The 17,108-nt window shown below is 34.1% G+C and overlaps 2 protein-coding genes and 1 long non-coding RNA gene across 15 annotated transcripts; all 3 read left to right on the top strand.

Moving 5' to 3' along the window:
• The first annotated feature begins 1,592 nt into the window (after nucleotides 1-1,592).
• Nucleotides 1,593-8,309, top strand: LOC107930639 (serine/threonine-protein kinase Nek2). 10 transcript variants are annotated; one of them, XM_016862343.2, is made up of 17 exons: nucleotides 1,613-1,818; nucleotides 1,940-2,018; nucleotides 2,464-2,583; nucleotides 2,803-2,936; nucleotides 3,123-3,189; nucleotides 3,591-3,656; nucleotides 3,812-3,858; nucleotides 3,978-4,023; nucleotides 4,117-4,197; nucleotides 4,323-4,365; nucleotides 4,493-4,542; nucleotides 4,628-4,709; nucleotides 4,851-4,900; nucleotides 5,653-5,726; nucleotides 5,977-6,028; nucleotides 6,463-6,921; nucleotides 7,472-8,309. In XM_016862343.2, the coding sequence occupies exons 4-17, from the start codon at nucleotides 2,851-2,853 to the stop codon at nucleotides 8,108-8,110; spliced, it is 1,842 nt and encodes a 613-aa protein (XP_016717832.2). In that variant the 5' UTR covers nucleotides 1,613-1,818; nucleotides 1,940-2,018; nucleotides 2,464-2,583; nucleotides 2,803-2,850; the 3' UTR covers nucleotides 8,111-8,309. The 10 variants fall into 10 exon arrangements, with proteins under 10 accessions (XP_016717815.2, XP_016717823.2, XP_016717805.2 ...); XM_041108101.1 differs by having other exon boundaries at nucleotides 1,907-2,018; XM_041108102.1 differs by having other exon boundaries at nucleotides 1,901-2,018.
• A 1,314-nt stretch (nucleotides 8,310-9,623) lies between these two features.
• LOC107930660 (uncharacterized) lies at nucleotides 9,624-11,888 on the top strand. 4 transcript variants are annotated; one of them, XM_016862371.2, is made up of 3 exons: nucleotides 9,624-9,971; nucleotides 10,552-11,274; nucleotides 11,392-11,888. In XM_016862371.2, exons 1-3 carry the CDS (start codon nucleotides 9,723-9,725, stop codon nucleotides 11,638-11,640), a joined length of 1,221 nt encoding a protein of 406 aa, XP_016717860.2. In that variant the 5' UTR covers nucleotides 9,624-9,722; the 3' UTR covers nucleotides 11,641-11,888. The 4 variants fall into 4 exon arrangements, with proteins under 4 accessions (XP_016717860.2, XP_040964034.1, XP_016717851.2 ...); XM_041108100.1 differs by having other exon boundaries at nucleotides 10,552-11,348; nucleotides 11,423-11,888; XM_016862362.2 differs by having other exon boundaries at nucleotides 10,552-11,888.
• Nucleotides 11,889-14,765: 2,877 nt separating this feature from the next.
• Nucleotides 14,766-15,758, top strand: LOC107939439 (uncharacterized). Its single transcript, XR_001695126.2, has 2 exons — nucleotides 14,766-14,970; nucleotides 15,068-15,758. It is a non-coding gene; the product is annotated as an uncharacterized lncRNA (long non-coding RNA).
• The last annotated feature ends 1,350 nt before the right edge of the window (nucleotides 15,759-17,108 follow it).

The raw sequence follows: 17,108 nt of genomic DNA, 5'->3' as shown, positions 1-17,108 counted from the left end.
TCCATACCCTTTATTTTACAAGGGCATGAATATTGAATCAAACTCCTAAAACTAAATCATTCAGCCTTCTTTTAGAAGGGAGGGTCATGTTAGGTACATCACCAAGAGTACATAACTAGAAATTTAATGAAGAAATTGATAGCCGAAGGAAACCAATTTCTATAAACCTCCTGCTGGCACACAACACTTACAAGTAGTTATCACCCCCACAATGATACCTACCATAATTCAAGAGGTAATAAGATTTTAGTTAGTACAGTGAAAAGAAAATTGGAAGGATAGAAAATATAATGGGCAGAAAATTAGAAGGATGAAAAATATATAGTTTTTTTCATTAGTGTTATTAGTAGGAAAGATGAAAAAATGAGAAAAGAAAAAAGTAATTTTCTTTTCCTTCGTTGCTTGGTAGAGTTGAAAAATGAAAGAAAATAAAATAAAACATTTGAAAATTTATAATTTTGAACTAACATGCACTTCTCTATTATTTTCTCTCCTCTGATCATTCCAATTTAGAAGGATTGATTTTTATGTATCAGGATAAAAAATGAACATCCTTCTTATATTTCTTCCTCTCACTTTTCTTATCTACCAATCACGCTCAAAATTTATTTTCTTTCCGCATTTTTACTCTCTCCTCTCATCTCTCTACTTTTTCACTCAACTAAACACACCCTAAAAGAATTGGTACATTGTGCTGTTGAACCAATCGCATCTGCCTAAAAATTTATATATATAGACTTAAATAGGTTGCTTCTATTTTACAATTTTTTCTATACATCTAGCCCAAGATACAACTACCTGTCCGATAACAACAACAAGTACAACACATAAAGTTTAAAGAAATGGTGGCACTGACTGTCCTAAGAGAACCAATAAAACCTTGAATTTAGCAAAATTGTTATGGTTTCCCTTAATGGTTTTTTTTTTCTGGGTCTGATCTGAGCTGGAAGATTTGGTAGTTGGTACCAATAGGCATTTACTTTCAACCAATTTAAAGGTTGGGAACTCATTTTCAAGCATATCAATCTAATTGACTTCATTTACCTTATTGGGCCTACCATATCAACTTGGGGCCTTCAACTCTTTGGTTCGGGCTTTTAAAGCCGACACCAGATTTTTTTTAATGATATAAAAAACAATATTAATTTGTAAATAATATTTATATTATTATTTAAGCTTTGCTTAAATTAATATGAATGTCTACTCAATTATAAAATTACTAAATAATTTTAAAAAATTATTATAATGATACATATATCTTTCGATAATTTTATATTTTTAAAATTAAATAACTTAAATTACAATAAAATAGATAAATGGTTTAGTTGGGAGGTTTAAGAGAGTGAGAACCTTTGGTATTGGTATTTGGTAGTATTATTATTAATTTTTTTTCTGACTTATATATAATTTAAGTTTGAGTATTACTTTTTAAAATAAATAAATAAATAATTAAAAAAAGTTAAAGGGCCAATTGGAATCTGGAGGAGTCCAAATGCAATCTTTGTAAGGTAGCAAGTCAAATCAATCTCACCGTCAAACTGCCTTCCGCGAAACCTTTTAAAACGCTGTCGTTTGTCTGACAACAATAATCATAAACTAGCCGCAGGCTGAGGATACCAACAAATCCCGGTACGGCGTCGTAGAGAATGCGAAACCCGTGTACCTCCTTTGGTTCCTTTTCAAGTATATTTTGAATTTCAAACACTTGCCTTCTCTACACTAGTTCGCTCATTTGCCGCTCTCTCAGCTTCCTCCTTATCTTTCTCCCAAACTCATTAATGATAAAAATAATAAAAGATTACTGCTGCTCTAAATAAGGTGAGAATCTTTCACGTGTTTTTGAAATTCAATTTCCATGATATCAGTAAATTCAAAAACTGATTTAGACATTTTGTTTAAGTTTTAGCGAAATGAAGAATCTATTTCTTTAATTATTTAGTTTCAAAGGTGTTCGAAAAGATCCCGCTTGTTCTCTTTCAGCCGCCTCTTCGTCTTCTTCTTCTTCTTCTTCGCATAAGGTAAACTGCTTCTTTTGCTTCAATGAAACAATAGATAGAAGAAACTGCTTCTTTAACCTCTTCGTCTTTTATTATTATTATTATTATTATTATTATTATTAGTTGTTTTAAAGAAACAGAATGGAGGAGAGCGATTCATTTTACGTAGGCCTGCAGTTAAGAGTTGCTTAAATGATTTTAAAATGTTTCTTGAGTATATTAATTTTGGCCTAGGATTTGTAGAAATAAAAATGTGAACTTCAACTCTCCGGTTTAACGTTCGACTCGAGTCTTAGCCAATTAATTATCTAGTTTTTTTTTTTTCACTTTTTCAACGAAAACAACAAAATATTGGCGTCCACATAGACGTAGTGGTTTTGTTTGTTTGTCCGTTTGTTTTGGTTTTTACCTACGCCTGCACGTAACATGATTTTAAAACGTTTCTTGAATATTAATTTTGGCTCAGGATTTGTAGAAATGATTATGAACATGTTTACTTCAACTTTCCGGTTTAAAGGACGAATCGAGTCTTAACCAATTATCTTCATCTCAACGAAAACGGAAAATTATTGGCGTATTTAGAGCGGTACTGGTTTGTTTGTTTGTTCATTTTGTGGATTTTTTTTTAAGTATGTATATTGCTTTTCCGCAGTAAGTTACTTTATAAATGATTTGTGAGAGTAGTCAGCTTTGCGTTCAGTTCTCATCTTTTTCTCTCTGTGGATTCATTTTTTGATTCTCTTGTTTTAATGTTAGTGTTACATTGCAGAAATATTGGAAACTAATATACTTGTTGAAGTAACAGGTTGAAAGCCCTTTGACTTGGAAGCAAAAGGGGGGCAAATCCTTCAATATGGAGCAATATGAAATTCTAGAGCAGATTGGGAAAGGGTCTTTTGGTTCTGCTCTTCTTGTGAGGCATAAACATGAAAAGAAGAAGTAAGTTTACTTGCAATTTCTATTTCACTCTCTGTTGTTCAAATTTCACAGCTCGCTTATGTGTGTCCATGCACTTTTTGTATGTATAGGATTGCACTTTATTAGTTACATTCCTTTGTTTTGATATTATCATCATTGTCGTATTGTGTTGGTTGATATTTGCTTACATTCTTCTTTTCGTTCTAGGTATGTCTTGAAAAAAATACGCCTTGCTCGCCAGACTGATAGGGTCCGTAGATCTGCCCATCAAGAGGTGAGTTCTTTTATTGTCCTGCTTGCATTCGTCTTACAACAATGTGACGCTATTTACATCTCGTTTGTCTTTATTAAAAGCTGGTTGATGTACGTGACTACATGTAAATAGTTTCTTTCAATTTGGAGATATCATCAAAATTCTGAGAAAGTTTTGAAATGAAAGATTTACTTGACTTATAGCTAATGTTGTGATTAAAAACATCACTTCTGCAAGTTGTTTAGATTTAGTATGGCTGGTTATGAATATGTAGATACTTGATTATTTGCATATTAAATGATGTTCTTGTTCCCCTGCTTTTTAAAAATTTCTCCACGGTTGGCATCTTTTATACGCGAAATTATGTTCCAGTGTTCAAACAGTTTTGGTGTTAAAATGCTCTTCTGGTTCCTACGATGCAGATGGACCTGATTTCTAAGGTAAAGTGTCCGTTTATTGTGGAATACAAAGATTCTTGGGTAGAGAGAGTAAGTACTTTTTCTTTTTATTCTGCCTCATGCTTCTTTGTTTCATAGTTTTCATGTTTTGTTTCCTCTGTTAAAGCTCTATAATCTTCACAGTTTGCTATATGCGTTAATAACTAATATTTCCACTGAATGTTGTTTCTTATTTTATTTTGCAGGGCTGCTATGTTTGCATAATCATAGGATACTGTGAAGGAGGAGATATGTAAGTTATGATTGCTATCTGATTGGTATTTTTAAATTGTTTTGCAAATAACAATTGCCTTGGGCATTATTTATTTGCTCTTTCGTCTCACTTCTCCATGTTGCAACTGCTCGTTGCAGGGCTGAAGCTATAAAAAGAGCCAATGGCGTGCAGTTCTCCGAGGAGGTAGTTAAACTCTCGGCCTACTTTGCAAGGACTTGGCTATCTATAACACTTTAAATCGTACTTCTGTTTTTGCACTTCATAAATTATACACAGAGACTCTGCACGTGGCTGGTTCAACTCCTAATGGCACTTGATTACTTGCATGTCAACCATATTCTTCATCGTGATGTCAAGGTCAGTGATCTCTTTTGGTGAAGATTGGTCAGTTTAATGCATGCAAATTTGTTCTTACGGCATTCAAAACTATAATTTTGTTTCAATGTACATATATATTTTTGACAAAAGATCATTTGTTTCAGTGTTCAAATATATTTTTGACAAAAAATCAAGACATACGTCTAGGTAATTGTTCTTAATGCCTAATTTTTGTGATTTACGTTGTTTACCATGTGCCACTCTCACCTCTGTGACTCTGTCTCGCGCTCTGTGTTTTAAACATAGCGTGTTTCTAAGACGTTCACCTATGCAGGTGATTTTGGTCTTGCTAAAATGTTGACTTCCGATGATCTTGCTTCATCTGTGAGTATCAGAGAGACCGTAAGAGTTTTTTGCAGTTTTAACATTTGCTTTATTTTAATACTATAGTTTTTTGCTCTACATACAGGTTGTGGGAACTCCTAGTTATATGTGCCCCGAGCTACTTGCTGACATACCATATGGTTCTAAGTCAGATATTTGGTCTTTAGGTAGCTTGCAACTATTAAAATTTGATTTTGGCCGAAAAGAAAAACTAACTAAAGTTTTAGTAAAATCTGATTTTCATTGCTGTTCTCTTCCCCTCTCACTGTCTCTATTCAGAATATATCTAATGTAATACATGTTTCCAGGATGCTGCCTGTACGAAATGACAGCTCACAAGCCTGCATTTAAAGCTTTTGTAAGTTTCTATAACTGCCCTTGACAAAGACCCTTACTTTTTGCCACTTCTTGACGTAATCAAAATTTTGTTGGTACGGGAAAAAATCACATTCTTTTAGCAATCTGGAAAATGAACCGATCATCACAAAACTTTTATTCAATTGTTTTTGAGGACTCAAATAATAAGCATCTTGTTATTGAGTACTATGATGTTTGAAAGTATTGTCCATTTGAATGCTGGTGATTCAGTTGTTTTAAAGTCTAACATGTCCCTGTTTAGATTTCCTGTTCTCTTTCTCGTCCCTAATTAAAGTGCTTATGGTGCGAGCGACAACATAAAAATTCCCATTAAGAACTTAGGCTGGATGGAGCTTTTAAAAGTAAGCAAATTTAATTGGTGGAAAAGATTATTACCCTAGTTTTGGACTGACTTGCAATCTGTGTCTTAGATTGAAGATTGTCTGAAGGATCGTTATCGTAGCCTAGTCGGCATCTGTTTCCACATATTTTGAAGGTGGATTCACTGTAACAGAGATCATCACTTTACACTCGTCATAAATTAGGACCTGATCTTGACATCCTAGTGTTAAGCTGGATTGCTAATTATAGTGTCAGATAATAGAATCACATTGGAAGATAAATGTCCATATGTTACTTGTAAGATGAGGAATGATGTCATGTCCATGGATGTTGCATATCCCTTTAATGGTCTTCCATCCTTTTGCCTTTTTTAACACATACAGCTAACTTCTATTTATGTCTTCTTATAAGGATATCCGGGCTCTCATTAACAAAATAAATAAGTCTATGGTGGCTCCTTTACCAACCATGTACTCTAGTGCATTGTGAGTCTCCTATCCTCTTTCTTATGCGATATTAATGTTGCATTCTAAATACAATGTCACTTTTTTTAAATATTTTCTGCTCTCTGTTTTTCTCTTTTTCCTTTTATCAAGGGGTTGTCAATGGTTTGAACATGGGACTAGGGGTTAACTAAAGATTTAAATCAAAGCAAGTCTTTTGTCACTGCATGAATGACATTCTGCCTTTATTGTTATCATTGTTTTCTTGTCTAACTATTTTCCTGTCCTTCAGTCGCGGACTCATAAAAAGCATGCTACGGAAGAATCCAGAACTTAGGCCAAGTGTATGTTTCTTTTCCCTTCTCGTTTATCCTACACTGCCTTTACAGACGCAAACACAGGAGATATCTACAAGAGAAATAACATGTATCAGAAAAAGGAGATAAAAAGCAGTACTTGGACTTATTACTAGTATTTTACTTTTGGTAGTGGGTCAAGTTATCAATAATTAGATCAGGCTGACAGATATTAGCTTTCAAGAAGTTGGCGATTTAGCAATTCTCTTAAAACTTTGAACTTGGGGCCTCAAAGTTGAGATGTAAGTAAGTTCAAATTTTGGAAAAACGGAAATAAATGCATGCAGCATTTTATATATGTCAAAACATCTTTTTCGGTGCATTAGCTTTCTAGATTCGAATACAGTTGTTCCAAGCTTATATACCCTTCAACTACTTTTTGTCTATAAACTAAAGCACCTCATGAATGGAAATGCCTTCAGGCTTCAGAGTTGCTCACTCTCCCACATCTTCAGCCGTATGTCCTCAAAATTCATCTGAAATCAAGTAGCCCTAGGTGCGACAACTTCCCAACTCGGTGGTCCGATTCCAGCTTCATGAAGAAAACTAAATTTGTGGAGAAAGATAGTACGCGTTTTAGTGACATAGGCAGAAGGCGGTCATTCAGCAATGACAGGGCTTTGAACCCGAGTGTATCTGAAACCGAACAAGACTCCTTAAGCGGTATTCGAAGAGTGCAGGAAATCCCAAGTTCTTTGTTTGAAAAGTTCACAGCAATTTCTGTTGGTATTGACAATGAAGATATTACAGCTGACAAGTCAACAGCCACAAAGTTTTCCACTGTTGCTAAGACCCCAAGGTTGACTCCAGCAGTGTCCGTCACTCCAAGGAAGCATATAATACCATCGAAGATATCCAAAACTGGTCAAAAACATGATTTGGTAAGTTACATTTTTGTCTATATCAGAGTTAAATGATCTTAATTTCTTTGGTGCTTTGGGGGTGACATGTATATATCATCTCTCAAGTTCCCTATTCTTAAATTTCCAAGTAATTGAGATTTGAGATTAAGACTTTCATACTCCACTAATTGTTGTTTTCATGTTCTATAAAATGTTTTGGTCTGACCCCTTGATTAGTAAGGCTAGCTCGAAAAAGCTATAGCTTTACAGTGTTGGCCGTCTCTACTATGAACACCATGTAGAAAGCTTTCCCTTTCACCATATTATGAGAGGCCTACTCTAGCCTAATTTGATGACAGCTGACCTCTGCTTTTTTACTTCTGTGATTAATCCTTGAATACTACCTTATGTTTCTCGTTATGTAGTAGGAATTTCTTGAGTTTTTCGAAACTGAGAAATCATGAACATTTATAAGTTGAAAATCCTGGTCATTTTCTTGTGTTGGATATGCAATATTTATGTGAACTGAGAACGATCATCTTTCAATGAAATCTGGGCGCATTTGTACTTAGCCTGTTAATATGTGCAGGTTCCAGTATCACAAACGCCATCAAGCAAATCATCCTACTCATCCCGCAGAGTATCTCTTCCATTGCCATCAAGGACTGCAGCCATTGTGACCCCCTATAGAGCCAATGTCGTTTCACTTCCCACCTCGAACTCCCCAGATGTCTCTGTCAATGCCCCACGAATTGACAAAATTGCAGAGTTCCCTTTAGCTTCTTCTAACGATCCGGTTTTACCCATTCGTCAAACCTCATCAACATCAGCCAAGTGCTCTTCTTCTTCATCGATTGACAGTGCTGACCGTTCTATAACAAAGGACAAGTGTACAGTTCAGATTTTGGAAAAAGCTGTCGCCACATCGAATGTCAGCGATCAAAGCCTTGGAGTTGCACAAGATGGGAGTGAAGGTGGCTCTGAGCATAACCGTGCTGCAGTATCAATCCGTTCATCTTCTGAGTCACGGCAACGGCGGTTCGACACTTCGTCGTACCAGCAGCGTGCAGAGGCATTGGAAGGGCTGCTTGAGTTCAGTGCAAGGCTCTTAAAACAACAAAGGTATGACGAACTTGGGGTGTTGTTGAAGCCATTTGGACCAGAGAAAGTGTCCCCCAGGGAAACTGCAATCTGGTTGGCTAAAAGCTTCAAGGAGACCCAAGTCTAAGCTTGGAAAAACTAATGCTTCGTCAGTGATGCCACTTGTACATAATTGACGTTGCCCTGCCCCTTTCCCTTTCCCTAGTTTCAAAAGTTGTAAAATTAGGATGTCTTCTTACTCGAAGACAGCTGGTGGATTCCTGATACGGATTTGGATCTTTTGCATTAACCCGTCTAATGGTTGCAAATATGCAATTCCTGCAAAAGCGGTAATTCTCTATAACTGAGCCCCTTGGTCACCCTGAAAAAGGAAACAAAAAACCGGCACCTAGTAAAAAGATCAAATAAATTTTACACGTGGCAATTGGATAAGGTGAAATTCAAACTTAAATACCTGCATATCTAAGACTTTCCTTTTAACTAACAAATCAAGACGTCGTTAACATGATTATCGGAATGATATAAAAACTATAGCGAGAAAGAGAGTTGCAGATGATATAGGCAACTTTACCCCAAATTTCACACCCAATGCGACTCCCTTTGATTTTTCTAAGGTGTGAAACTTGCGGGTAAAGTTACTTGTATCGTAACTTTTATTTTTATTATATTTTTAAATATAAAAACTATATATCAACTTTATATAGACAAGAATTTACAGGTGAATTGCAAAGTGTCATGTCCCAAGTAAAAAATTATCGTGGGTCAAAGCGAAAGTTACCATGATAAAAATGATAGCATTATATTTATCTCATAATTATTTCTCTAAAATTAATTAAGATATATTTATTAAAAAATTAATAACTTTTGATTCAAAATTGATTTTATGAACATCGAAACTTGAAATGGTATCGGCACCTTTCAAGGGCATCGGTACTTATTACAAAGTTTTAAAATTGTACAATTTAGCTCTATTTCGTATTCAAATTAGCAATCAAGTCCTCGTAAGTTTGATTGAAACTTGGTAAGTCTATTTATTTTACAATGATTTTAAATTTCGAAATGTTTGAAAGTTTAATGGTGTTTTCAACGATAGTTGTTTCGACAACTGTTGTGACATCTCTGACTCAGACTCAGACTCAGTAATCAGATCGAGTGAGTAGTGTTACAAATTTGATATTTATCTCTTATTTATAAAATAATATGAATTTATACTATTTTTGGAATGATTTTTTTGTATTATTTAAATAAAAAAAGGCTATATATGCTAAGAAAAATGAGAAATCAAAAAATGGATTTGAATTATGATTTTGATTTGTAAGCTACAATATAGTAATTATTCGAATGGAAGTAAATGTATTTTTATTTAATTTATAATTAGTTTTAATTTTTTGTAATGTATTATTGATTACTTTCTACTAGTTATAAAGAAAAACTTCAAAATTTTATTTTAAAAACAATAAAAAAATGCTTGTTTTGTAAAAAATAAAGTATAAAAAGAAAAACTTCAATACCCAAAATTAGTATAAAAATTTAACATATAATTTAAAATTTTCGACCAACCGAGCACAGTCGTATTAGAATATACAAGAAATACTAGATTTGGAAAATAAATAGGATTTTGGGCCTGGATCTAGACCCCGATATCTTTTGCCCTTTACATTTGTCGCTTGGAGCTTTCGTTTTAAAACGAGGAATCAACATTTAAGTGGCGGCTCGCGGGGACACAGTAATAGGAAAAGATGGAAGAAGGATCCGAAATTTTGCAGCTCTACGAAATTCAGTACTCGGATCTCTTGCTTCTATCATCTTCTTCCTCATCGTGTTCGCATTATCAAGAGAAAATGATAATGGAAAACCTGGGGCCGACGGGCCCTGGCCTCCTCGCTATTACAAACGTTCCCGACGCTTCGCTTCTCCGACGAAAGCTCCTCCCTCTTGCTCGCAAGCTGGCTCTTCTTAGCCCCGATGATCGCAAACGTATTCTCAGAGTAATTTCAACAAAAAGTTTATTCGCTGTCCTATATATTGCCATAATTAGCTTCAATTTTACTCTTTACGTTCTTATGTTTGACAGAGTTCTAGACGTAAGACTTTTAAGTTTTAAATTCTCCCCGTATTCAACCTCTCCTAGCTTCAAAAAGGGGAAAAAAATCATATTATTGATATTATTGATACGAACCTTTGTAGAATCATAAGCAAAAGCTAGTTATTAGTGAGTGTAGGAGAGGCGACTGCCGTATAGACCCACCGTGAAATCTCATACTTTTAGTGTGAACTTCAAGCCCATACCTTACGATTAGGATAGCATCAAGTATTTATTTTCATGTCTTTGCTAAAAGTGTTAACTTATTGGATTTGAAGCTTTTAATTATATGCGACAATTTTTCATTTTTAATTTCAAAGTAGAAGTTTATTAACACCTTTCTTCTTTTATATCAAAAGAAAAGAAAAGAAAAGAAAAAGGTAGCTCAATTGTATATGTTTTTGTTTTTACCTTTAATCTTTTGTTTTAAAAATTTTGTTTGTTGTTATTCATTATTCTTGTTTCTTTGTTTAAGCTATGTTTAGGACCACAACTTGGGGAGTGATGTTCCATTGAAAAACCCAGATAGGAATGTCTCCTCTTTCGCGATGCAGCTCAAATATGCTCAAGGTACGGAAGCCATTGAAAGTAAACCAAGCGACGGAGTAGGTAGCCATTTGAATTTGGAAAATGAAACTATGGGTAGGATCAGTGATATTAAGGATGATGTATTTGATAATCTTGAGAATATGTTCAAGGCACTAGGATTGTGCATGATGGAAATAGGGCTCTGTCTTGCTCGAATATGTGATATGGCCATTGGAGGCAATGAGCTTGAGCAAAGCTTATTGGAATCATGTGCTGCAAAAGGACGACTTATACATTATCATTCAATGGTTGATAGCCTTGTTCTTAGAGAAGCTGGTCCAAAGAAGGGATCGAGTAAAAGAAATGCTAATAATCATGCAAGAAGCAAGGAGAATTTATTGAAAGGTGCTAATTTGGACACAAATGGTAATGAAGTTAGGTTATGTGAAATTCATCCCAACCTATGGCAACAGTGGCATTATGACTATGGTATCTTCACTCTTTTGACTGATCCCATGTTTCTCCTGTCCTCACACCGAACAACAGTAAAAAGTGAATTTTCCAATTCTAGCGGTCAAGAATGTGCTTCACCAAGTGGGCATTCATACTTGCAGGTTTTTCACCCTAACAAGAATAAAGTTCTCATGGTGAAGGCCTCTCCTGAAAGCTTCATTGTTCAGGTTGGTGAATCAGCAGATATCTTATCCAAAGGAAAGCTACGGTCTACCCTTCACTGTGTGCGTAGACCAGCAAGGTTTGAAAATTTAAGCAGAGAAACTTTCGTTGTGTTTCTGCAGCCTGCTTGGAGTAAAACTTTCTCGATCTCAGATTACCCCATGGAACATTACAACCCAAGCGTTCATCATTTGGAACAAGCTGAGGAACATTACTTTGCTGATCAAGACCAAAATGCACTAACTCAGGAAATTCAAAAAATAGTTCCACCACTTTCAGCACGATTGAAGGATGGGATGACATTTGCAGAATTCTCACGTGAGACTACGAAGCAGTATTATGGTGGCAGTGGTTTACAATCTAATAAATGATTAGCTCATCTGATATCTTTCCTCCGTGGGAACATAGGATTTTCATGTTGGTAGGGCTTCGGCTTTCATCATGTAGGCATTGTTGCAAGAGTTTTAGTCCTTATACTTCTCTCACATTCAGATTCACTTACTCTTATTGTTCCCTCACAAATATGCGTGCCTAATGCAGTGACTCAATTGTTTTTTCTTTTGCATAATAGCAATGTTGTTCTATATTTTCTGTATTTAATAAATGTTCTGTTTGACTCTGGATTGTTGTCAATTAACATATATTCCTTTTATGTAGTACTGTTTGCTATCTATTAACCTAAGGACACTGAAAATTGTGAGGTAAAAAGATGCAGGAAACAGTTAAATTGTGAATGGAATTTTTTGCTTTGACATCAGTAAGTGTTGAATCTTAGCATGTATGTTCTTGGCATTTAACATATAACCATTTATGATACTTTCAATTTGACATCTTTCCTTCTATTACTGTAATTTGCTTTCAATCTATTTGCTCTTTTTTATTATTATTAAATTATAGATTGTTCGTTGGAAGCTGAAAATTTTAAAGCTTGAATCTTGAGAATGAGAAATGGTTTTATGAAACGGGGAAAGAACTACCATTGTCATGGCTACCTTAAGGTATTGAATTCTATATCTGAATATTTTATGTCTTTTTTGTCGTAACCAAGGTATTTACCGTCGGTAATAGTGACTAATTCTCTCGCTATGGGTGCTCTCCGAAGAGGTAAACTGTAACAGCTCGATTTTCAGTGGTGACGGAACAGTGATTTCAGAACCACAAATTTTCGTTGTATCGACTCATAAATATTATTTTTAGAATATTTATAGTCATTATAGTTGTATTAAAATTTGGTTAAGAAATATTAATGATTAATTAGTTAATTAAAGAAAAAGGACTAAATTAAAAAATGTGCAAAACTTGCTAATTATAGCAATTAGGTGATGAAATGGTGTAATTATTAATTGAGGAAGGACTTAAGTGATAATTAAGCCCTAAATAATATAGTGGGATGACAAATTGATGGATAAGGACAAAATAATGAAATTATAACGGCAAACTTGTAATTTAGTTGAAATTAAAACAAAATTAAGTAAGAAGAAATATGTTTTCTTCTTCATTTTCTTCTTTTGTCATTGCCGAAACACCATAGAAATAGCTTGGAGAATCGGTTGAGCATTGGAGCTTCCATGTGAGTTCAATTCTTACCCATTTCTTATAATTTTTATGTTTTTAAGATTGTTGCAACTAGGTCCAGCTAACCCGAACCTTCGTTTCTGATTTTGTTAAAAATTTTGGAATTTTCCATTGATAAATATTAGATTTTTTATGAATAACATGGATTTGGAGCTTTGATTGTGTTGTGTGATGATTTTGTAAAGTGATTTTTGTTAAATAAGATTTAAGATTAATTTGTGAAAATGTCAAAATATTCGGGTTTGATAGTAAATTTTAGGTTTATTAGGGGCTATATGAGGGCCTATAATATTTTGATATATTATTGATTTGAGAAAATTAGGTAATTTGATAAATTAACTAATTAAGGGATTAAATTGAAAAAATTATAAAAGTTTAAGGTAATTGCATAAATTTGAAAAATAAAAGGGTATTCATTGTAAGATGAATTGGAAATGAAATATATGCTAATAAATGGGTAATTTTATATTTTATATCAAGATCCCATAGATACTCATGAAAAAAGAAAAATAACATAATAGTCCCTAAACTTCTGCAATTACTACAATTCAGTCCAGATAAGTTTGTACAGTTAAAATTTAACATTTGTATAAATTTATGATTGGTATTATGCATATATTCTAATGTTGGAAATGAATTATTGTTTGAATTATAATATTGAATTGGATATTCGGTTTGAATACGCAAGACTTGAGTACACTCATGATTTGGTGTATGATGGGGGTTTGGAGTGGAGATGGTATTGGAGGGAGATATCAGCATTTTACCCAAGTAAACCAAGGTTCAACATTTGTTGTGAACTCTCGTGTTTTACTTTCTGTTTAGCGTGATTAGGTGGATAAACTCTTACAAGATTCTGTTGGCGTATTTGGGAGGACCAGCTCTTATGAGCTTCTGTTGACGATATACTCTTACCCGTAAGTTGTTCTTCGAATGAAAAAATCTCGGTAAGGTGATTTATTTAATGAATTTGAAAGACATGTTATTTATTTTTGTATTGATTTGAATATGGATGTATTTATCGATTGAAGTTGTGAATGACAGAGTGTTGTCTTGGATGATTTTTATTATTTGATTTATTATAGTTAGTTCGGTAAGATTTTTGTTTAACTTGCCGAACTTACTAAGCTTCATTAAGCTTACTTGTATTGTTTAATATCATTGTAGATTTTAGGAAGGTTGGACGACCGGATTGGCACTCAAGCCACATTATCCATTTTATCTCGTTAGTTTTTGAAATGTTAAATTCGGATTATATGGCATGTATAGGCTCTTGTGCTATTTTGGTTAATGTTTGGCTTATGTAAATGTTATGAATGATATTTTGTGCAAATAACCAATTTGCAAAGGGTATGAGAATGAGGTATAGTTGTTATGTTAGTATGTGTGGCTTACATATATTTGGTTTGTTGTGGTTGCAGTAACTTTGTTTGATATTTTGATTTGATATTACTTGAATGAGCTGATGAATTAAATTAATGTGTATTTTGAGATTAAGTTGTACATAATTGTGGTACCAATGAGGGTCATTGGTTAGGCACATATTAGGTTGGTTTTGATGTGTTTTTTATCTGATTAATGTCATTTTGATTTTGTATTTTGGTTAGTATTTGAGTTTCTTAAGGTCCAAGCAATTTAAAATGGTAAACTTGTGTTTAAAGGTTCATTTTGAGGCCACAGGGCTTGAGACACGGGCGTGTGTCTCAGCCATGTGTCACACACAGCCATGCGACACAACCGTGTGTCCCCTGTAGGTTCAAGGCATGCAAGTCAGGCTGTTACACGGCCTAGCACACGGCTGTGTGACCCCTGCAGCCCAATTTTTACAGCTTTTTTTTCCTAAAATTTCCTAAAATTTTTTATTTAATCCCGAACTGTTTCTATAGTATTTTTAAGGCCTCGAGGGCTCGATTAAGAAACATTATGAATGTATTTGAATGAAATTTGATTATATTTGTATTAATGTATGATTTGAATGATTTACTATTCCGTTGTCTTGTAGTACTTCGTAACCCTATTTCGGCGACGAATACGAATTAGGGGTGTTACATAAACAGCTGGACATGAAATGATCTCTATTTTCATCCGTGGAGATCGAACCTCCAACCAAATGATTAAGAGATGAGGTGAGCAATAACAAATCATACTTCATAGTAATATTTTTTTTTGTTTGTTCTAGCCTTAAGGTGGTACTGTGCTTACTCATTTGTCTATCATTTGCAGTCAGTGGTTGTTTATTTCAGCCTATTATCTGGCCAAATAACAGGGAAAGCCCCAACTGTTGGGACTATTTGGAGTGGACCAAGCATTGCTCTACTTAATGCCGCTGTGGACGAATGAAGTTCAAATTCTACAATGGTTACTATTATCTACTGGGTAAGTATCACCACCTCATACAAAAATAGTAAATACACACTTGCCATAAAGAGTATGTTATCTCTCTCTCATACTCTCTTTCTTTGCTTTTGGAACAGTGAAAAAACTTATTGCTTATGGGTTAAATGAATTGTTTTCAACAGCTATTTACTGATTGATTCCACTTAATAGTTCCCTTTTCTCTGACATCCAAGTGGAACAGCTTAGGCATTGTGAGACCTTGATGGAAGTTAGTATTAACTATTAATGCCCAAATCAGGTGCACAGGAATATTGAACAGGAAGCTTTTTCAAGCTTTGACAGTGGCATTGGGTTTCTGTTGCTACAGTTGAGCTTATGTTTAAACCTATTGTTTACTGGTTGCTGCAGTGTTAGAGCTTTGATGTTTAAAGTAAATGGTATAGTTTGGTACTTTAGTTTGCTCTTCTTTTATCTGCAGTGTTAAAGCTTTGATGTTGTTTTTACCTCTTATACTATATATTAACTTTGGCAAAGAAAATAAAAGTAGGTGAGGACCAGCGTCCTAGTATTTTTACCAGTGTGAGTACTGCATGTAAAGTTAAACTATGGTTTCCATTTAATCCTAAAGTAAACTAATGGTCGTCCCAAAAGCCAAAAGATGAGAAAATTCCATTACAGGACTGCCCTGAATCTGATCGTCCCAAAAGACAAAAGATGATCCAAGGTTAAATTTGACTGTTGATCTCTCATTACTTTTATATTTTTTAATTTCAACTTTTTATTTCTCTAAATATATTTTTTGTCTAAGACCTAGTAGCTTAATTATATTAAGAATCGAACTCCTTACCATTTGAAATATGATTGCTATTTTTTTTTAATTGGTAAAAAAAATTATAAATCGAAATTTACAATAAAAGTATGAACTTGTACTTATTGCAAGGACTTGTTGGAAAGTTGAAAAATTTATGAGAACAAACACAAAGTTAGAAGCAAGATTTTCTTATGTTTACGAGACTTTGTCGAGTGAAAACTCCATTATTAAAATCTTAATACAATGAAAGATTTAAATCCATTTAAATTATCTAGTTTCACAATCATAATTATGGTATAAACTCTCTCTCAAACAAGTCAGAAGGTCACCATCGGAGAGATGAATTCCACCAGCCAACAAATTTGAAGGGTCACTAGAAACCTCATCTCTCTTTATCTTAACCACTCGAGCAAATAGGGTAGCTAATTCAAGGTCAACTATCCACTCCTTCAAGCTTTTAGCTTTTGAGGAAAGTGATCTTCTTGGTCAACAGATCCCAAGTAGATTCAACAACTCCATACCATTGAAGCAGAACGAATAACAAGATTTATCATGTCACAAACATCCTCGTTTTATCGAAGACATCTACCCCACACATTCAACAATGATGGCTAGATGACAAGTTCAACACGTTAACATCATCTCACATGAGACCCCACTTATACATGCCCAAAAAACTATGAAGAAAGATTCAATTCATCCACTCTACCAACTTACTCTCATCATTTAACCTTTACATTCTCTCCACTTTTTCTATTTGTAATTTCCGACTTTTCGCCCCAACCGAGTGAATCAACCTCGACAATTACTATCACATTCCCTATTTTACTTCTCCCTTATTGTACAATTGTATCAACACTAACTAATACAATGTTTCTACATTTTAACAATAATGTTCCTATCACACCAACAGAAGAATGATGCTTTTTTTTTTAATATGTAGAACATGGGTAACTTTCAATAAGTTTATTATTTTTGTCTTAGAATGGGATAAAATCATCTTCTTTTATCATAAGTGCAACCTCTAGATGTAGCTTCGATCCCCCTTCAACATAAAAGTCTCCTACTTTCTTTTTATTTTGCTACTTTAAATTTAATATAAATCCATGTGATTTT

Source organism: Gossypium hirsutum, chromosome D12, assembly GCF_007990345.1.
Source record: "Gossypium hirsutum isolate 1008001.06 chromosome D12, Gossypium_hirsutum_v2.1, whole genome shotgun sequence".
Classification (NCBI taxonomy): Eukaryota; Viridiplantae; Streptophyta; class Magnoliopsida; order Malvales; family Malvaceae; genus Gossypium; species Gossypium hirsutum.
Note: the sequence above shows the minus strand (reverse complement) of the source record. Positions and strands in the feature narration are given on the sequence as shown.

What these genes read in the sequence shown, in the direction of transcription:
- LOC107930639 (XM_016862326.2), top strand. Translation starts at nt 2,851, where the DNA reads ATGGAGCAATATGAAATTCTAGAGCAGATTGGGAAAGGGTCTTTTGGT. An exon ending in CATAAACATGAAAAGAAGAA is followed by an intron (nt 2,937 to 3,122) that starts GTAAGTTTACTT and finishes TTTTCGTTCTAG; the next exon opens with GTATGTCTTGAAAAAAATAC. An exon ending in CTGGTCAAAAACATGATTTG is followed by an intron (nt 6,922 to 7,471) that starts GTAAGTTACATT and finishes TAATATGTGCAG; the next exon opens with GTTCCAGTATCACAAACGCC.
- LOC107930660 (XM_016862362.2), top strand. Translation starts at nt 9,723, where the DNA reads ATGGAAGAAGGATCCGAAATTTTGCAGCTCTACGAAATTCAGTACTCG. An exon ending in ATCGCAAACGTATTCTCAGA is followed by an intron (nt 9,972 to 10,551) that starts GTAATTTCAACA and finishes AGCTATGTTTAG; the next exon opens with GACCACAACTTGGGGAGTGA.